The following is a 21,444-nucleotide window of genomic DNA, read 5'->3' on the forward strand; positions in this document are numbered from 1 at the left end:
AAGACAGGAGGATCTTTTCATGCTGTCCTGGCTCAGACGAAGGTTGGGTTTTGTGGTTACCTTTCAGAGCAGACCGAGGCTGTGTTGGTAAGCTTTGTGTAGCATTGCCAGTACTGTCAAGTAAGTATTGTTCAAGAGTGGTGGCAGAGAAATAATACTGTTTTCTGTGGGCCTGTCTTCTGTTTGTTTATAAAGCACTTGCATACTGGGAATTATTTACAATAAAAGATTTCATGTTAAAATACCAGAAGTAGAGATTTAGCTGGAGCAAACCAAGAGAGTGTGATTTTGCTGAATGTCAAAGTAGTGCTGTTGTAAACACAGCTGCTAGGGGTGAAAGTTGAGGTTTTGAATTATTTAGATTATATGTTATTCAGATATGATGAGTCTGTATTTAGCATTAATTGCTTTGTTAGCAATGTTCTGCTGTTCTTCACGGTGCAGGTTTTATGGTTTTGTGCAAAAAAATTTTCTTAAAATGTCATAAATTCTTTGGATTTTCAAAATTCTTATGATACATGGTATCTGGAGAATGAGAATCTTAAACTAATTCTTAGATATAAACTGCATAACCAAACAGAAGTCATAGATAAGGAGCAGAGTAAGTATTTGCAGGGGCTTTAGCTGACTTGATCTTTATCTTTCCAAACAAAAAATGTTGCCCCAAAACCTATTGTGAGCACCACATAAGTTAGTATGAAGCCACATTTAAAATCTTTTAGCAGGTGATTAGTTGCCAGTTAGTTCTTTAAAGATGCAGTAGTGGGAATATTGGATTTTTACATGTATTGAGGATGTTACTGTTAGCCATTGTAAAGACTGAGCGCTTCTCGTTTTGCCTGTTTACTTTCTCTTCTGCATCAGTTAAAGTGCATGCTCTTTTCAAAAAAGCAAGGGAGGGCATATGCTGTGAGGGGAAAAAGGGCCTGCATCAAGTTTGCTGTGGTAAAATGATGACAAGTTGACCAGCCAAGGCTGAAGAGAAGTCATGTCTTAATTCACCAGTCTTTTATGGTGCTTCTGAGGTAAGGATGAAGAAAAAGCTTGCAAAGGTTCTGAAACTGGCCTGGAGAAGACTTGACAAAGCCTAAACTTTGCAGGGACAGTTGTAAAAGCCAGTTGGTGGTTTGATTACTGGTTTGAATAGAGCCAGTGTATGAAATGCACTGTTCTGCTCAGGCACCAGAGTGGTTCTTCAGGAGAAAGTAGGAGAGAATGTAGGTGGCTGGCAGAAGGAGGGGAAGTTTCCGATCTGCAGAGCTCTGAAGTTTGGAAGAGTGTAGGATTAGATCACCCTGTTGACTGAGCTCTGAGCTGGAGTGCAGAGCTTTGACCCTGGAGGAAAAGCTCACAACTAACACCTTTTGAATTGGATGGTTGGTATTGGAAAGAACAGATAATGTCTTCAGGTTATCAGGAAGCATCTTAGGGTGGGGCAGTATCGCTTCCAGTGCTTGATAAATGTCAGCAGTTCTTGAAAGATTAAGATGACAGTCTGTGTTCATTTGTTTGTGCCTGTGATCGTGGAGGAATGGCTCAGAATAGTGTCCCACTGGTAGGAGGAGGAAGTCCTAAACAAAGACACAGTCAGTGCTGTCAACTAAAAACAAATAAAACAAATTCCTTGACTCAGGAAGCAAACACAAATAACATGTCACATTGATGATACCAGGTCACATTGTATTTTTAACTCGGAAGAGATACTAATTTTATAAAGAAACAATATGGCCTTTTCATACAATATAGAAGTGTCCCATGATACCTTCTAAAATACACAGAGAGAAAACCAGGTGGATTTATCCTTTTGCATCGAGTGTAGATGACCAGAATTCTTTTGCATTGTTTCTTCATTTGCAAATAGGAATTACCTCCTCCCCACCCCCCAGTTACTACTCTTTGCCCTGTCTTATGTTGACACAAAACTAAATCCAGTTTTAGGTTTTTAAAGATCATGTGCACAGGGGATGCACCTGAATTCAATTCCCATTTTAGATTCAGAATAGAGAGTGCATTGCCTTGCTTTATTTTATTAAGGAGTTTCTTTATACTTTAGGGAAAGCTTTGTGGTGGTGAAACCTTCATTTTTCGTTTTATTGTGGTTTAAGCCCAGCCTGTCACTCAGAACCACGCAGCCGCTGGATCACTTCCCTCCCTTCCTCCCCCAACTCCCAGAGGGATGGGGAGGAGAATCGAAGAATGTAACTGCCACGGATTGAGGTAAGAGCAGTCCAGTAACTAAGGTATAACACAAATCACTGCTGCTACTACCAATAATAATAACAATAAGGGAAATAACAAGGGAAGAGAATACAACCGCTCACCACCTGCCAACCGATACCCAGGGTGACCAAGCAGTGGTCTGACCCTTCCGGGTAACTGCCCCCAGTTTATATAGGGGGCATGACTTGCTGTGGTATGGAATACCTTCTTGGTCAGGTGTTCTGTCTCTGCTTCCTCCCGGCTTCCCATCCTCCCTGACAGAGCATGTGACTCAGAAAGTCCTTGGTCAGACTAAACATTACTAAGCAGCAACTAAAAACATCGGTGCTACCAGCACTGTTCCCAGGCTGAAAGTCAAAACCACAACACTGCACCAGCTACTAAGAAGGAGAAAAGTGGCTGCTACTGCTGAACCCAGGACACCTTTGCATTTCACCTGCCAGGGCAAAGGTGAGCCAGCTGTCACTGCAAAGTATCAGGGATGACATGAGGTTTTATAGACGTGTGAGCAAGGTAGTCTGAAGATAGAGGAGAGTAATCCTGTTCTTGTGTATGGTATGTGTTGAGACTCATCCGCAAGGAAACTGTTTTGATGCACTTTTTGAGAGAGATGTGGAGAAAGTCCAGAGCATAATAATAAGAAAGACCAGTGGAGCAGAAAATTTTACCTGTTAAGAATATGGAAAACTTTTTTTAAAGTAAATTAATAAGTGGTACAAGTTCTTAAGTATTTAAGGACTGCTGTATAGTTTTTGCTATTCTTTATGGCCACAGAGGTTAAGAATTGGTGGATTAAATTGTAGTGGAAAAAGTTGGTTAGATCTGAGAACTTTCTAATGGAAAAGATTTTTAGATACAAGACAAGACTGTGAGAATGTTTTTGAATGTAGCCTATTGGAGACCTGCAAATAAAGATTTGGCAGGCATCTCCCAGGAGTGACACAGGTACAGTCAAGACTGCCTTGGAACAGGAAGGTAGGGTAGGCAGTTTCTCAAGGTTCTTTCTGTCATTGCCTTCTGATTTCACGAGAATTTACATTGTAATGGGTTTGATCTTGGAGCAAAGATACACTAGGATTTAAAATATATACTTTGGGGTTCAAGACACACCAAATAACGAGCAATGGTGGGGAAGATGTCTTGCTTAGCTCTAGGAGACACTGGACTAACTTTGAACACCTTTGATTGTAATTTTGAATTAATATGAAATATTTCAAACTTTTGAACCTTAGTACATGTAAAATGCAATAGCCATTAACTTTATAATAATTTTGAGCTATATTTTTGATATGTCCAATGCCTATAGAGACTGTATGAAAATTAGTTAGAGACTTTCTTCTGATTCCAGATCCTTGTTGGATCATGGGAGCAATACAGTTCTGGTTGAATCTTAATATTACAGTTTATCTATCAAATTACAGGTTTACTTTTTGTACAAGTATTGTGTATGTAACTGCATGCATCAGTAAAGTTATGTACTTAGTACAAGATTATCTAAATGATACTGGTATAGGAACGTTAAATTTTAGCCATCGAAAGTATTAAACTGTACTTTAGTAATTTGTCCATGTGTGACCGACTGAGTTTTGTACCTGCTTGCATAGCTATTAAGAGGGACAAGGCTTCATTCACAAAGCTTATCCGGGACTAGCCTGTTAATAATAAACTTAGGCTTTCACAAAACCTAAAATACAGCAAAGCCATTACTCTAGGCTTGATCAGAGATATTAAGACAAATACAGTGTGAACAGCTTCCTTACGTATTCACTATTCAAAGCATTCAGTCTTCACTGATTACTCACCTTTCTCTCCTCTGTAGTTTTAAAAATAAGAGATTTTCAGTTGGCAATCTCATTATTTTAAATGTACGATGGAAAGAGAATAAATAATATGGTTTATCCTACAGAAATCTAGAGTTAATAATGAACCTGTCTCTTTGAATGTTTGCCATATATTTTTTGTATAATTTATAGGATGCATACCCTCAAACCAGGCATTCAAACTTTTAGCTGCATTTTAGGGTGACGTCTTTTACTCCAGCAGCTACTACAAGAGAAGAAGGGCAGTTTTACTGTGTGTGTTTTATTTGATTGTCAAGAGAATATGCTGTAGTAAACTATAAAGAAGCTTTTCCCATTTTTTTAATTTGAGAAATCTTAGTGTATTTCCATTTACAGCTGAGAATAACCAGCTTGGAGATGGCATATGTTTTGCTGTTGTTGAACTTCTATCAATTTACTGGTTAAATTCATGGTTTTTTAGGGCACACTCATTTGTAAACGAAACTTGAAGATAAGGGGGTTTGTTGACTAGTTCAGTATATATTGCCACTGTCCAGTGGAACTGTGCTCAGCAGTGTTTTATCTTGACTCTGCAGTAACCGTAAATCAAGTTAAATTGCTGCAAAATATGACAAGTTTTGTGATTATCTGCTGATGTAGGAGTTTTGGGGGATGAAAATAGGAAATTATTGATTCAAGTGGCATTGTCTCCCCTTTATTGGGAAACAGCCCTGCTAATAATTTGGAATAGGTTGGACCTAATTATATTACTGTATTTCCATAATATAGTAACACATTTAGGTTGTTATTTTGTTGGGGTGTTTTGGTTTTTTTTTTTAATCATACTGTACCATGTAACTTGGCCAGTACTTTCCAGTGTTCTTACTCAAGGGCATGTGTCATGTTTAAGTAAAAGAAGGAAGTTTAGGTGTTGTAAAGGCAAGTTTGCACCCTGTATGCTGTACCGTGATTCTGACTTTTGACAACTGTACCTGGACATAAGCTTGCTTTTTATTCATGTCAGATCAGCTGGATATATGTAGTAATTTTGTTGATGGATTTTTTTGGTGGTGGTTGTTCTCCTCCAACGTCCTCTGCCCTCAAGTCAGGAGTAAAGTGTTGTATTTAATGTAGTTATCTAGATTATTAGGGTAGGTAGGAAAATGCTGCTTTAGTTCGAAACATATGGGATAGTGAAGCATCTCTAAACAGTACATGTAGTCTGATCTCTCTGAGGTTTGGTGACCTGTACACATGATTGCAAGTGAATATGCTGGACAACGAATCTCTTAGGCATAGAAATTGTATTGTTCTTGTTAAGAGTTGAATACACAGAATTATAAATGCTCTCTTAGTTGAGAGCTTATTCAACTTCCATTCTAAAGTGCTGTGGGAAGAAATGCTGTGTAATCTGATAGAAATCCAGTGCTTGAGTCTTTTTTTATTATTTTAATTATTTAGGTTAGTCTCCAACAGTAGCTTTGCATCGTCAGCATAACTGGTTGACAGCTGTTTAGTAATGTACAAAGGAATGTAGAGATGACTGCTGAGAGATTCTTCTAGTATAATATTTCAGGGCTGAAGCAGCTGGAATTCCATAGCTTCAGAGCTATATTCAGTGAATGCTGCATTAATAAGAACATTGATTTTCTTCTTAATGCTCAAAAAATATAGCCATTCTGGCTTTATTTTAAAAAGGTAAGAAACGAAGAAAAGTTACTGCAGGCCACTTAGGGGAAGCAGTGATATTTGAGGCTGATTGAGAAAGGGCTACTGCATTTGGTTAATTCCAAAGACTTGTGTGAATACTAGGGAGCTGTATATGGCAAAGTGATCCTCATATACTGTACCACAATGTATTATGTACATATACATATATATACACACACATATATATTATGCATATACATATTATAAATAGACACAATATAATGTATTACAGAGTGACAAGAGTTTTTTTTATTGACTAATATAGCTCTTAAAAGCAAAAGCTACCTTTCTTGCCTGTCTTTGTTCTTTCTACAGTGCAAAATTTGGTTATGTGCCTTACAACGTTTGTATGAAAGTGCAGGGATTGGGGTGGTTTTTTCATTCTTTTATGCTTTCTGGAGTAAGCCATAGTGAGCTAGAGCTTCATAGGTCTGTTTGCCATTTAGGAAAGGTTTAGCTTATGTAGAGTGTTTGACATTTTATACTGAATGCAGATAACAGCATGGGTGAAAATGGTACTGATGCTGCAACAGCTGGTAATCAAATAATATTGGTTCTTAGAAAGGAGGTGAGGTGCTGTGGAATATGGGAGAGGAATGGAAAAAGAATCAACCCACTAATTTAGTGGTGACTTAATCTTCTTTCTATTTATTTCACGTAGGTAGGCTTCTACAGCTTTCTTTGAAATGTATGAAGGATACCTTTAACCTTTTACATCTTGCAGCAGTTTTCTTTCTTATCTATGGATCAATATTTAGTAGTTTATTAGTAGGAAGAATTATGGTTGCTTTAAGTGTGATGCTAGCAAACAAACAAGGGGAAGGAGCAAAGCACTGTCTTGCATATTCAGATGTATTGAGGGGATTGCCAGTCAGACTGGTAATAACATTCATCATCTATGGGAAGGGAGCCCCTGAAGGCACAGGAGGATGTGCATGTTTGTGTTTTTGGATGTCTGTGTGAATGATCTATGTGTAAGGGCTTGGGGAGAGCATAATTATTAATAAGCATATTGAAAAGCTGATTTATAGGAGGAAAACCATCCATTGCTAGGAAGAGTAAGGAGTTTATTTGCTAGTGTTTGAATTCAGCCTGAAAAATTCAGGAAGTCAGCAGTGACAGATTTCTTGCCTCCTAACAGCAATCATTTTGGAATTTAACAGGCCACAAATCTATGTTTTTTATTAAGGTGTTTTCTTAGTTTGTGATCCTTCTTTTAGTACAGAAAGCTAGTTAGCCTGTGGCAAGGACAACAAATTAAAATAATCTGACAGATTCTGACAAACCCATGACATCTGGTTAAATTAAGACTTCATCAGTTTGAAGCACACTGTTTAATTTTCTGATGCCTATTTACAGTATAATTTTTTAGTTTTGAAACTTCGTGAAGACTTTAAAGTGTGTAAAGAACGGATCTTTTGTGGCACATGTTGTTTGCTGCTGTAGGAATATCAAAGCAACTATTTAATATCTAACTGATACTGTGGATGTCACTGAATTTATTTTCATTATAAATACAGTATTTTTTTGTGGGGAAATTAACAAATGGGGAAGTTCTGCTGTCAGAGTAGTATGCTAGCATACATCATGATGGTCATATACTGCCAGTAGGAATTTTAGAAAATTAAAATAATGACTTTTTTTTTTTTTCTTGGCTACCGTTTCTTTTTCAGGTATGTAAAACTTCACTGAGTTTCTCTCCGTTCTTCCCCCCTGTAGTTGCATGTGGTGTTTGTTAAGATATTATTTTACTTTTTTTTCCTCTCCCTATGTGAACTTAGTTTGGAAGTACTATTAGAAGTTACATGTCTCAGTATATATGCAGCACTTTATGTGTACTTACTAGAATTTTACTGTTATGCAGAGTTGATTGTGAGTGTCAGTATAATCACCACCCTGTAGAAAGTATTCTGCTTAGGTAACAGACAGTCGTAATGTTCTCTTGGATGTAGGTCGTAGTGTATTAGTTCACTTAAATGTAACATATTTTAGAAGTTAAGAGTAATTTGCTTATATGTAATTTTTCTCTCTTTTTATTACACTGCTTTCCCAGCAAGGACAAGTTTGGAAGGTTTGCAAAGCTTTTCACCTTCCCTTTGCCCGCTTGCCCGCTTTCAGAATCGGTCTCATACTCCATGACTTCTGTCTCTACGGTCCACAACTCGGTCAGAGAAATCAATGTGGAAAAGTTCTTAAATGAGCTGTCATTTGAGTTCACACTATGTTGCGTAGAAGTGCCTAGCATGTAATTTAGTTTTGCATGAGACACTTAACTCTTTTACAAATCCCTGGGGACTATAAAACTAAATGAATCTTTCAGAGAAAATACGATTTGAGCACAAATCTTGTCATGTAAGTAGCACTGCTTTTAATATGTTTCTCCAAACTAAATGGTATAGCATGGCTCGCTGGTCAGCATAGTTGAGAACTAGTGTGTCTGACACCAGGCGCTATAGCTGGCAAAAGTAGATGCTTTCTCAGTCCTTTTTCCACAGCAGCTGTTCTGATGTGTCTATATAAGTTATTTAAGAGTCCTAACACTTAGTTGTGACTTCTGTTCAAATCAGAATTTAATGACATTTTTTATTGCTGCTTTTAAAGCGCAGCCTATGCTACTGTAGGAGTAAAGAAAATGAGCAAAACCTGACTTCTTAATCCAAGGAACTAGGATACTTTAGGCAAGTACTGGTGGCTTTATTGTGAGATGGAAAATTGTCTTGCAGTTAACAATTCAGAGAGAAACTAAATGCAGGTTGGTGGTGGGGCTCTTAGCTTTGTTTCACAAAGGATATTTGAATCACTTAATTTGCCCAGCACTGTCCGCCACAGATGATGACATGATTGAATTCTCTAACAGTTTAACTCCAGATGAATACAACACTACCTCAAACCAGGAATAGCATTAAAAGGAAACCTTTTTTTTTTCTCCTTCTTTTAGGATTGAGTGTTTTCCCTCACTGCTGTTCTGCACTAACTGCTTTGATACTTCCATGCATCTTTTTCAGTAGAAGAGCATCTCTGTACTGTTTCCCATTGCATATTTCAGCTGTGACAGTCCCTGCACTTTGCCTTTCATTTTATCACCTGCTCACTAAAATCAAACAAAAAAAGAATCTTTCTAGTTTGTCTTCAGACTTGCAATTTTCACTTAGCTTTAGATGGATGACTCTGGTTTTACTTCATTTTTTATTGTATTTTTTTTATAGGCATGCGGTGACCCCAAAGCCAAACCATCTTATCTTATTGACAAAAACCTGGAATCTGCTGTCAAATTCATAGTCAGGAAGTTCCCAGCAGTAGAAACACGCAACAACAATGTAAGTAACCATATGGCTGTATACATATTTTTCTCAATATCCTTTGGCACGTGGTGCTCAAATCTATAAGGGTTTATGTGTTCTTACGAAGTATCTGATGTCAATGGTTGCATTTGGAGTATAGTAGTTGAATCAAATGTCTGACAGGGTACTTCAGAAAGAGCTATCTCCAAAGAGAGTGTAGTATACCGTAAGTCTGAGTCATTTTCTTTTGGCTTAGGACACTTTCTGGTTTTCTCTTTGCCTACTCTCTTCTGTTCCATGTCAAAGAACTGTGAAATGAATTTAATCCTTGTAAAAGTCATGCCTCACTTGGATAGCAGAAATTCCTGGTGACGAGACTGATTGCAGAAGAGGGAAGTGGCATAACTTGTTTAGTGATGAGACCTGTCCAGCAGATCAATAAAAGACACCTGACTGCAAAGTGGAAAAATGTGTTAGTACTTCAGAGGTGCATGTGCCTTACAGGTGCCCTTGTGTATGGGGTCAGTCCCTGTGGGAATAAAGAATGCTTTAGTACGTAAGGAGAAACCTTGTTGAAGTACAACAATACAGGAACACAATTGTTTCTTCTTCAGGTGTAGCAAGTTCAGTTGCAATAGGAAATTATTTTTCACCTTCTGAGGTATTCAGTATTGCTGAATTTGACATGTACCCTTTAGAGGCAATTACTGGATTACAGGCAGGCATTTTGGCAGGTGATACATGCTTATTTCTCTATTTCAATTTGGAAGTCAAGGGAAAGATCTTTGTTTTACCTGCTTACATTTTTTTCCAAAGGTGGAAAGTGGAGGTAGGTGTTGGATTTGCATGTCCCCTGCATGCAGCTACTTGCATGTCTGCTTGAGAGGTTTAGGCATGCTTTAAGCATTCAGGTTTCTATGGAATGGTAGCTGGAATAATTAGTTTATTTTACAATACCAACTAGAATTTTATGCAATGTCTTCAGTCATGCCAGTGGGGGGGGAAAAAGAAGAGAAAAACCTTCCCTTATGGAGGAAACAGTTTCAGTAACAATGTGCTTTCTCACTTTAAAACTGGTACATGTTTGATGTTGCCCATCTTTGTATTGAATTTGATTGTGTTAGTAAACAAAGATGGCAAATTCTTTGTAAAATTTATGTAAAAATAGTCTTTAAATAGCGTTTGGTAAATGCTTCTAGAGAAGCTTACATTCTGTAAGCTTCAGTGGCAGATCTATTACTAAAAAATTATGGACATAGAATTTATTTAATGCAGTTGCATGTATGCTCTATATGTGTTTTCGTTGTTGATTATGAACTTAGAGCTCAACTAATGACATACTTAAGGATTTGGTACTGTGAAGTTTATGGAAAAGCTCAAAGCTAACTTAACACATTTTGACAGTCACAGTTGCTAAAATAGGACATGCTCATAATGTTTTGTCATTCCTTTGTGTTTATTTACCATGAACCAGCCAGGCTTGCGTTTATCAAAGTTATCGAAAGCCTACCGTCCTCATGTGTGATCACAGCTTAAAGTAGGGATTTTGAGTTCTAGCAATAAGCAGCTGGGGTTTCCCTCCATGCAGTGAGAGCTGGTGGCAGTTCGCTTGTCTTAGTTGTGTTTCCCAAAAGAAACCTTTACCCAGAACATATTCCTAATGAGACAAGTGATATGTGCAGAGAAAGTTCTAGTTTGACATCAGATTGATTTTTTTGTTTGTAAACCTTAGCTTCAAGAAGGTGTAAACATCTAGCTTCTGGTCAGGAAGATGTTCCTCTCCTTGCCCTTCCCTTGTCTTCCTCCTACCACTTGCAAACAGCCAGCTCTCCCATGTATTAGGGCACACCAAGGAGTTGCTTCAGTAAGTAAACAGTGGAACAGAGACTTACGAGGACAAGAAGCTTACTGGGACAGGAGCACATCAATTAATGAACTGTTATGGAAGACTACAGATGGGGAAGTTGTTGAGAAATCATAACCTGTTTCCTCCTTGCAGTGAAAATTCCAGGACAGCCTTTCTGTGAGGTTTTGGCTTTCCTGCATTCAATTGCAGCAGTCATCATTGCTTAGCATTGTGCATTTATGCAGTTAGTAGGACCTATTGACATGTCCATAGGTGATGTTGCCAAACAAGCCTGCATTCAGTTAGAGAATAGCCTGTGCCTGCTTTTTTGATGTTTAATTTTAACCCACTTTTAGCTGTTTGTAAATGCCCATACCTGAGAAAAAAACAGTGTTTTGTCTCAGAGGTGAATAACGTTTTATCAAAGAGTATGAGCAGTGTTTTCTGTAATCAGTTATCTTGAAAAGCCTGCATTTTTATTCCTTTAAGACAAGTGATTTTGTGATGTTTGCTATTGATAGCTTTTACATCTTTATTCACAAAAAAATACAGCTCCTGGTTTTCTGTTCCTACTTCAGAATTTGTCATACTGAGTCAAACTAGAGCAGTGTCTGACAACCGCTGAGCTTCAAAATTGTACCAAGAGTTCAAGTTTATGAGCAGTTCAAGCAGTGATGTGTCTGATGAATCCTTGTTGATGAGGCTGAAAAATAATATGGAGTAGGTAATTTTCCAAAGAGTTGATCATAGATAACTCTGGACCTCATCAGTTCATAACTCGCCTATTGTCTGAGAGCAGTCCATGTGATCTTATACTTGCCCTTTCTTCTCCAGTCACCATTATGTACCATATAACCTTGAAAATGTGCAGTTTGATGACTGAGCTCTTAAATCAACTGTTAACAATGTTGGCCAGCAATACAATATTGCTTAATAGTGTATGAAATAACTTGCAGAGGGCATGGTATGTATGTATAGAAAAATAATGGAAGGATTGACAAAGCGAGAAACCATTTTAAAGTCCTATTTGGAAAAGATAACTTTTTATTATTATACAGTTCCCATCTTCAGTGTCTGGGAAACCTTAGTATTTATAATTATTCTAAATTGACTAAAGCTTTGTTTTGAAAAGCCTTCCAAGCTAGAAAAGCCTTCCAAAAAGCTTTATAGTGACTTTGTTCTTGTTCGTATCAGTGAGCTGATTGTGCTAGTATTGACTCAGGGTAACACTTTTACTGAGTTTCCTTCACTGTCTTCAGAAGTAAAGTTCCAAAGTAAGGGATGTGGAAGCAACCTGATTTTTCTGAAGGACTTTTAGACCTCATCCTCCTTTAAGCCATACAGGCAAGGTTCTCACCACAGAAATACAAACAGCACATACCAAACTCAAAAAAAAAAAAAAAAAAAAAAAAGCTAAAAGGTTGTCTCTTCTTAGTCAATCCAACTGTTTAATGCCATTGCAAAACCAGAATAATACTTCACAATGGGGCATTGGAGATGCTGAGAGAAAAGTAGTAGATTGTCTGTTGATAGTGGGTAGGGTCTTGAAAATCTGCTGCATGCATAGGTCAAGCTCTGTGTCTTTGTGTTTCTAAAACACCACAGATGGGAAGTAGTGAGAATATCTGCCTTCTTTCTTGAACATATGTTTTTCTTTCACTCAGAATGCTCCTCAGCAATTTTCCTGTAGGAAAACTTGCTATATTTTTAAATGTCTCTTGGAGAGGTTGAGGCTTAGTCATTGCTTGGTGGTAAGCAGACCAGTGAAATGTCACTCAGAAGTTTCTAAGTCGGTGCTTAGTGGGAGAAATATCTCTGTTTTCCAGATACTACTAATCTTCATCTTCTTTCTTGTAGCTCTCTTCCCAGTACTTTTGTGTTAATGCATTGACTACACATTCAGTCTCTTACGAGTTAATATTTTGAGGGTTTAGTTACCTATTTAACTGCAACATTTTTCTGCTATATTGTGTCAATGGGGACTGGAAGTAAGATCATATGGGAGTAAAGTATATAGAAGCAGTGCAGGTGTCTCCAGCCTCCCTGGGTTATATCTGTAGGTATGAATAAGTTCACTTTTACATTTTTACTTCATGGGAGTGTTAGCTTTTTCCTTTAAGATGCCAGCATGTATGCCTGGTCTGCTTACTGTGTCTTTCACAGTGAGCTGGTTGCATAGCAAGTGAGCTGAATGTGGGAGAGGCATTGTGGGCACAGAGTAGCTGGACCTCCTTGGCCAAAGCTTATCAGAAGACATTAAACATGCTTTTATTACACACTTTCTTTTATAATAAAATGTCTGAAATGCACACTTTATAACCAATCTTGTTTTTGTGATAGGTGCTTGCAGTAATTATTCTTTTTCAAAGCACTCAACTAAATACAAGTAACTTACTTTCCAAAGTATTCCTTTCAGCCCCTGCAAGGGGTCCAGTGCCTTAAGGAAAATGCTCTTCCTTTGCTTGTTTCTAATGAAGCTTTTAATACTGGAATTTGCTCAGTGTTTGTAAAGATACAGAAATTTTCTCCAGAGAAAATTCTCTTCAGAGGAAAAATAACATTGGAGTCTTGGCTCTTCTGCCTCATGTATTGGTAAAACTTTTTCATTAGGATATGATCGTTTTATTTTTGAGGAAATTTTGTGGTCATTACTACTGTGGTAGCTGGTTTCTCAAGAGTGACTCAAGTCACTTAAATCCCCCAAATCAGTGAACTGTTAATATTTTTCTCCAGATTTCTAGAGTGCTAGGTTTCTTGTATGGGAGACTTGATTTTTCAGATAACTTACTGCTTGCTTAAGCAATAAAAACCTGTAATCTGCCATAAAACAAACTGGCCTTCTGGCCACTAAGACTAAACTCCTGGTCAGGTAAGAGTATGCCATGCTTTTTGTGCGCAGCTGCCTATTCAACTCTGCTACTGCTCAAGGAATTTGCAGTGCTGAAGGAACCACAAATGAGATTGATTTTTCCAAAACTTACTAGGGCATCGATTTAGGTTATGGGAGTTAACCCCCTACATAAGTAAAGCCATCTGATGAGAAATTAGTCCCTGTTCAGCTTTGTACAAGCAGTTGTGCCTGAGAAGAAACCGCAAGATATCTGCAATAAATAAATTTTTAACAGCATTTTTACTAAAAAGTCACTCATAATTTAAATTGCTCTGCTAATGCCGTGTCCGCATACAACCACACTTGCTGTTTCGATTTCCTATGCAGTAGCAAGTATGTCTTCAGTAATTGCATAAGAATGACTTTGCAGACTAAAATGACTTACACTGTTATATAATCAGAGAATAGTAGGTAAAATTTTTCAGCCTGAAGTCATTTGAAAGTGAGCATTTTTTCACTGTGATTCCAAATGGTAATGTGAAACCATGAAACTTCTTTAAAATGTTTTGCCAAACAAAACTCATAATGTAACCTATGAGTAATTAATGTAACTTACATTTTTTTCAAAATCCTAAATGCTGTCAGAAGTGATGTTTATGTCATGGCTTAACCCATGATTGTGTATGAATGCGAGATGGAGTAGCATCCAAATGCCATTTAATTTTCATCATTATTTGTAAAAAATCATTGTAGTACACCTCTATAAATCGGATCAGCCCATGTGAATCACTTGCCAAGGCATACCAATCATGTACTCATTCTTGTTGCTTAATAGGATAAACAATACCTGCAAAGGAATAAATGTGTGTAATACTTAACCCCTTTGCTGCATCCATTAAGACTTTTTGATTTGATGATTGACAGCTTAGGCCATAAAAAAAAAAAAGAAACAAACCCTGCTCATTAATACCTGAACAGTGTTTTAGTTAAGCAATCTTTCTGAGATGGCATTCCAAAGTTAGTTTTTGTGCATTTTAAATGAATAGTTCTTTCATGATTTCCTGGCAGAAGTGTAAGAATGCAGGCAGCTACAGAAGTATGTCCAAAACATGTTTATCTATAGAGTAGCGCAGATGAGACTTTCAATCTCTGAATAGTTGCCTGGAAGATGTCAAGACCTGTGACCAAAGCTTGTATGATATGATCATGTGTGATGAGCCTAATGTAGGAATTGCTGTATGAGTTATGTAAAAGAAAGAGAATGGAAGAGCTGTTGCTTATGATTGACAGATCGATTAGCGCTCCAGTTGTCTGCCATGATGAATAACCTGGACCACCCCAGGAACAGTTGTGGAGAGACCCGAGTGCTATTTCCTTTTCAGAATAGTGAACTTAGTGCTGGAAACCTGAAAACAAACCAAAAGTAGGTCGTGCTGTAGAAATACAGCAGTTAGTAAACATGTTAAATATTCTATTACATCTTTTCATATGCAGCATGTCACTTCAGAAGCTGCTTTTAATTGGAAATAAGAAACCAAGGGCATCGTTGTACAGTTACTTTACTGAATTTCAACCTAATTCTCTTTATTCGATTAGATCCATCTCTCTCTCCCTGTTGTTCTGCTGTGGATTTGTAGACACAGAACTTTGTTCAAATGAGTTGAACTTAAATAATCTTCATCTGAAGAATCTACAGGTGGCAAGCACAGTGAGGATAATAAATGAGAGTAAGAATACTTGGCAGTGATTATTTACCCCTGTTCCCAGAATTTTAAGAGTCAGTTTGTAATATTGCTTTTGGGGTCTTGTGTTACAGCTAGTAAGATGGGGTTGATGGTGTCTTCTTGGAGGACATGGTGATATATATGGTGTTGGTTTGTAGAAATCAGATGCAAGTGTTTAATAAATATATACTTGCTGGAAAAAAAAAACCACAGTAGTACAAGGAGAAAATTCCTATACCTACAGCCTGTTCCTGGACCATGAAATAAGATATTTGTTCACATACTACTGCTACCAGTCTAATAATTTTGATAAAATAGTTACACAGAGCTGCAGTTATCATCTGGTTTTTCACACATTAAAATCCTCTGAACAACCAGTTCTAGTTATTTCATACTTTTCGTGAACATTCATAATAAGTGTTGATTAACATTGGTAATATTTTCATTGTTTTCTTGTCTTTGAGCCATTGCTTTCTTGTCTCTGAGCCATTGTGTTCATGTAAGCTTTAAGTTGAGGCTGTCTTTCATTTTCTTACTTGGTTTGGGCTTCTATTAATGTACTTCTTCTAATGTACTTTGTGTACCTAACCAGTTGTGTAAAAATTTTGAGGACTTCATATGAAGAAGATAGGGCACAAGACAGCTTAGTAAAAATCAGTTCCTTCTCTTGTAGATAACCTGCTTAGCAAAGTATCAGCTTTGCTCTCTGGTATTTAAAGTCCTGATTTATATATAGTATATATGTGATCAGAGATGTGGTATTTAATGGACAAAATAATTTTTATTTTTTTTTTTTTAAATCTTGCACTATTACGCTGAAATTTCTACAGCTTTTCATATGTCTTAAATCTGATTCACTTCATTCAACAAAAATATCATTGGCCTTCTTGGTATAATTGTATTTCAGTTTCTTTAAGAATAATTAAAACAGTTTGGTTTGACCCATCAGCAAGGCATGGTTAGCTATAGGGAAAATAATTTTTTTATGTTAGTAATGTTATAAGAGTTGGTTCTTCAGCCTATCCTATTTTAAAACTTTTGTTGAATGCTGGAAGCAGAACTGTTTGCTGATAATGAATTGCAAGGAAAAAAGCCTCAGTAACACCAGCTATTTCTGAAGAGCTGTTAGGAAATTACTAATGGAAAGTTTTGTTGCAGTAGGTGTGGAAAGAGCTACACCCACATTCTTGAGTGATAAAATGCAAACAAACATCCAGGACATGCTGTAAGCTGCACTTTTAAATGTCACATACAGCTGTCCTGTATGAATTGAGCTATTTGCACCCTGCTGATTTGTCATGAGAACTGATGTGGTTTACTTTTATTTAAAATATTAATATCAAAGTTAACTGACACCTTAGGACCCCAAGAATGACCACCATAACTCTATACATGGGGCAGCCACAGCCTCTCAGGGCACCCTGTGCCAGCACCTCACTGCTTTCGCAGGGAAGAATTTCTTCCTTAAATCTACCCTAAATCTACCCTCTTTGAGTTTAAACCCATTCTTCCTTGTCCTCTTGCTGCAGGGCCTTGTTCAAAGTCTCTCTCCAGGTTTCTTGTAGCCCCTTCAGGCACTGGGAGCTGCTCTAAGGTCTCCCTGGAGCCTCCTTTGGGCAGAACAAGCCCAGTTATCTCAGCCTGTCTCCAGAGCAGAAGCAGTCCTGATAGTCTTACTCAGCATTACACCTTGCTTAGTATGAGTTAGGATTGCAGTAGGAAAAAAGTTAAGGCATATGCACAGTTGCAATGTGAGCTCTGGTTTTGTCTTCTGCTCTACACTAGAATTAGTGTTATTTCTGAATAATGCCATGTGGTCTGCTGCTGAAAATTTGTGAAATGACTTCTCAAATTCATCCCATTCCCACTTGTGTTGGTTGCACAGAAATGAACTGTTACTTCTGCTCAACTGTTCTGAAAACAAACCAGCTGCAAGAAACCCTTTAAGCTATAGGACCAGGGTGAAGATTAAAACAAAGCATCTTAGTTGATGAATGTTCATTTTTTAAGAACTGTTGACTGCTGACGCAGCTCTGAAGGTACAAAATGTTCTTTGCTTTGGGGAGCTCCCAGGTGTAGACACTAGTTTACCTGGAAGTGTACCTGAGCTGTGCAGAGATGGAGCAGCTCCAGGCTCAGCACATCATGATGCTGGGTGCTCTGTTATCTGAGCACAAGGCAGTTAACATTTGAAGCCAGGTTTTACAAAGCAGCAGTTTACATGCAAATATCCTATTTACTAGTGCATGTGGATATCAGGAGAAGTTACAAAATAAACGTGTACGTGCACCCATTTTTCATTTAAGTCACAGCTGATGATTGTATGAGGGAAACTTAATATTATATAGGGTAGGCATTTGAAGTCAGTGTTGAAAGTAAAATCCTTTGTACTGGTTTAAGAGTAAGCAGGAGTATTTCATAATGTGGTCATTCTAATCTGTAACTCTGTATGCTGGTCTTCCTTGGCTATAATGGAAATCTCAGGGCTTCTAAAAATCATCATCACCTTTAACAAATCAGAGGAAATAAGCAAAAATTATCTTATGTATGATATGCAGTAGTGATCCAGGCAGTCTTTTTTTAATTTAGAGGCATTTTAGTGCTTCACATAAAAGCAAGAGCACAGCTTTACAAGGAGTGAGAGATGAAGTGTATTCTCTTCTAAGGTCTCATGAAAATAAGCTAACCAGTTTGAAACAATCTTAACTGTAATTGATTTCTCTCACTGAGAAGGAAATCCTGTTTAACTTGATTGGTCTTTAATTTAAAGTCTCACTGCTTTTCGGAGAGCGCTTTTTCTTGCCAGTGTTATGACTGCTTTAACTCAGTTCATGTATCAGGAAAGAGACTTAATTTGTAGCTGTATATTTCAAGTTAAGTAACTATTCTTGCAGTGCTGCGAGACTAATACATAGATAAACAGAATAGCTGTTGAGTTACAGCTGTGCTTTCTGTGTTATTAACTGTGATTAAGTGATCTCTGGTTCCTGCAGCACATTCTGATAAATATGGAAATTCAGTCATATTTCATTGTCTGTTTAGAAAATAAAACAATCCATGTGTACTCTCTTATGCCTTTGTATTCATGTTTGCCTTTTCCATTTTATCCACCAGTGTCTAATGCTAGTGTTTTGCTGCTTCTTTTGTTTCTTTATTTTGTTGCTTTTGTTTGAATGTATTATTGTGTTTATATGGAACTGGTCAAAGAACCGTTACTGTATTTTATGTTTGTATCTACATTTTATTTTGCATGCTTAACGTGGCTTTGCCTGGATATTCTTTTTGGTAAGTTCAGAATTTGAAAGCATAATGTTTTTCTGTAGTCAAGTTTGTAACCTGCCACCTTTTCTCCCACCTCAAGTAACATTGTCACTTCTTTCTTTTTTTTTTTTTTCTTGTCATGCTGGTTTGTGCTCATGTACTGTTCTGCTTTGGCTAATTCTACATATTGTAACACTGTTTTCCTAACTACCCATTTTCATCTCTAGCAGAGCTAAACAGTATGACTTTGGTACTAATGTGTACTAATTTGACTTTTACCTCTAAGCATAGTTGGCAGCTGTTAAAATGAACTGTTCTGAGAACTCTGTGTGGATTTAAGACACAGAACCTCAGCCTTAGAAAACCACGTTAAGGCTTCTTTGCATAGCCTGGTGGTTACTCTGTGCTTCACAGGTATTACTTTTCAGCAGGCTTCTCCAGGTCTTCTATGAACAGTGTGCATGTTTATGTTTCTCTTTTAGCAACAGCTTGCTCAGCTCCAGAAAGAAAAATCGGAGATTCTGAAGAACCTGGCGTTATACTACTTCACCTTTGTTGATGTTATGGAATTTAAGGTAAGGTGTTAGAAATACAGCAGTTGTTCTGTCACATCAGTTTTCTGTCTTTTTAATCGTGAAATGGCTGAACTTGTAGCTCAGTTCTTAAAATAAAAAATCAGTCTCCATCACTAAACATAGTAAAGTGATTTACTTACATCTTTTTAAACTGAGGTTATTCCTTTGTTTTTCAAGGACCATGTTTGTGAGCTGCTGAACACTATTGATGCTTGCCAAGTCTTCTTTGATATTGTAAGTTTCTGGGTTTAAACTTCCAAGTGTCTCTTAAAACACTTCAAATCAGAGCCCCATGTGGAGAATTGAATGGATTTAAATTTCTTGGGTTAATGTAAACATCTCTAATTATAAATGCAGGAGAAATAAAACCACAGTAATAATTAAATTTCTAACTTGTATAACAGCTTGAAATCAGACAATACTGTTTGAAACAAGCTGCTATGGACACTAGTAACAGCATTGTCTGTTACCAGACATACATATCTTTCTGTAATTTTCACTTTGTTGCATCTGCAAGTTAATTTGGGGGGTTTACTGCCATATGTATGCCTAAGCCATGTGAGGCTCACAAGGCAATAATATTACTAGTGTCCACCTAAGCTGTGTGAGGATGTGACTTCTGGCGTTGGCTAAAACACATACAAGAGCAGCTATATACATTTAAAAAAAAAAACAAACACACAAACCACTAAACCAAAAAACCACCAAACCTCAAACACCTTTTCCTCATGGGTTTAGCTTTCTTATTGTGTATAATGTCACCTTGTTACTTTTAGCCATTGTTCCAAATTTGCCTGACTTAAGTTCATAATATGAAAGAGAAGCGAGTATATATCCTATGAGATGATGTTACCACGCTGGTGGGATATATGCTAGCTTTTTATGTTATCAAGTCAGATTTAAATATAATTCATAGGCAAGGCACTTTATGACTGTTCATTTGCATCCAGAAGAAGTTTTACGATCTGTCAGCTAACCTGTGACACGTAAGCCTGGAAGGATTTATGTGCATGCTTGCTTTCATGAATGCAAACAGTTCTAGAGATCTGAGTGAATAAATGAGGACTATATGGAGGTCTGTATGCAACCAGGAAAAAACTCCTGTCCAGGGCAGTCCATTGTATTTACAAAATGCTGAAAATAAGTGATAAGGTAAAGAACAAGTTTTGTGCTTGTTTCTAAAAGTTTGAGAGTTATGATTCACTGTTTTTTTCTCTCTAGACTGTAAACTTTGATTTAACAAAGAACTACCTAGATTTGATTATAACCTATACAACTCTGATGATATTGCTGTCTCGAATTGAAGAAAGGAAGGCTATCATTGGATTGTATAACTATGCCCATGAAATGACACATGGAGCAAGGTAAAAATCTGTTACAGAAGTAATGTGTATAGTGATAGTAATAACAGCAACAGCTACACCTGAGTGAATTGTTTGTTGTTGCTTTTAGTGACAGAGAATATCCACGCCTTGGCCAGATGATTGTGGATTATGAAAATCCTTTAAAGAAAATGATGGAGGAATTTGTACCTCACAGTAAAGTATGTAACAACTTTTCACAGGCACTTAACCTTAACTGAGAGAAGCAGAGATAAAAAATAAATAAGCAAGATAATAACCCTTTGTTTTGTCAAAGGCCATTAGGTATAAAGTTTAAATTTTTATTTATAATGGATGTCTGAGGCTGGGGATTGATATCTTGTTAAATAACAGAACCTATAGAAACACAGCAATGTTAAGACCCATTGGTAAGGTTCTATTTCATTTACTAAGGATTAACAATTGATTAAAAATCAGTTCTGGATCATCTGTGAATACCTGCATGCATGTTCTGTTTTGGTTTGTAGCTTGAAATGAAGGAGATTGCAAATGTTTCTATGAAACCAGGTTTTTGCTAGTTTACTATCCTAGATGAATGTGTTTTTCTGCTTTGTAACCTGAGGGCTTTTGCTTTGGCTTTCCTTGAACTGGGGATCCTGGATATCACCACTTCCTCTTGAATAATAGCTCCTACACTCAAAAGCTTAGCTGAGTATCATGCTCAGTTGACTTCATTAAGTTAAATGAACCCAATTCCTTTAGCCTTTACTTTACAAATGCTTTTAAGCTCGCACTCTTATGCAGCTGGTGGTGCTGCAGTTCTGTGATGATTTATCTACACTGTATCTTCATATGAGAATACCTTGGAAAAGAGACTGATCCGTTTGTTGACTT

General features: G+C 37.2%; 1 protein-coding gene and 1 long non-coding RNA gene across 7 annotated transcripts in view; one reads left to right on the forward strand and one right to left on the reverse strand.

Moving 5' to 3' along the window:
• The window catches only part of LOC133209409 (uncharacterized), a 360,513-nt gene that overhangs the window by 24,139 nt on the left and 314,930 nt on the right, over window positions 1-21,444 (reverse strand). The window lies entirely within an intron of this gene.
• Window positions 1-21,444, forward strand: part of NCKAP1 (NCK associated protein 1) — a 61,100-nt gene that overhangs the window by 3,242 nt on the left and 36,414 nt on the right. Inside the window, exons 2-7 of one of the 6 annotated variants that reach the window (XM_061348037.1) lie at window positions 7,765-7,782; window positions 8,918-9,028; window positions 19,136-19,228; window positions 19,406-19,462; window positions 20,450-20,592; window positions 20,681-20,771. In XM_061348037.1, the coding sequence (XP_061204021.1) occupies window positions 7,765-7,782; window positions 8,918-9,028; window positions 19,136-19,228; window positions 19,406-19,462; window positions 20,450-20,592; window positions 20,681-20,771 (513 nt within the window). The remainder of the gene's footprint in view (window positions 1-7,764; window positions 7,783-8,917; window positions 9,029-19,135; window positions 19,229-19,405; window positions 19,463-20,449; window positions 20,593-20,680; window positions 20,772-21,444) is intronic. The other 5 variants (XM_061348038.1, XM_061348041.1, XM_061348039.1 and 2 more) reach the window with 5 other exon arrangements.

This window comes from Neopsephotus bourkii, unplaced genomic scaffold, assembly GCF_033783945.1.
Source record: "Neopsephotus bourkii isolate Nb327-2 ecotype Australia unplaced genomic scaffold, CSIRO-AGI_Nbou_v1 NB_335, whole genome shotgun sequence".
NCBI lineage: Eukaryota > Metazoa > Chordata > Aves > Psittaciformes > Psittacidae > Neopsephotus > Neopsephotus bourkii.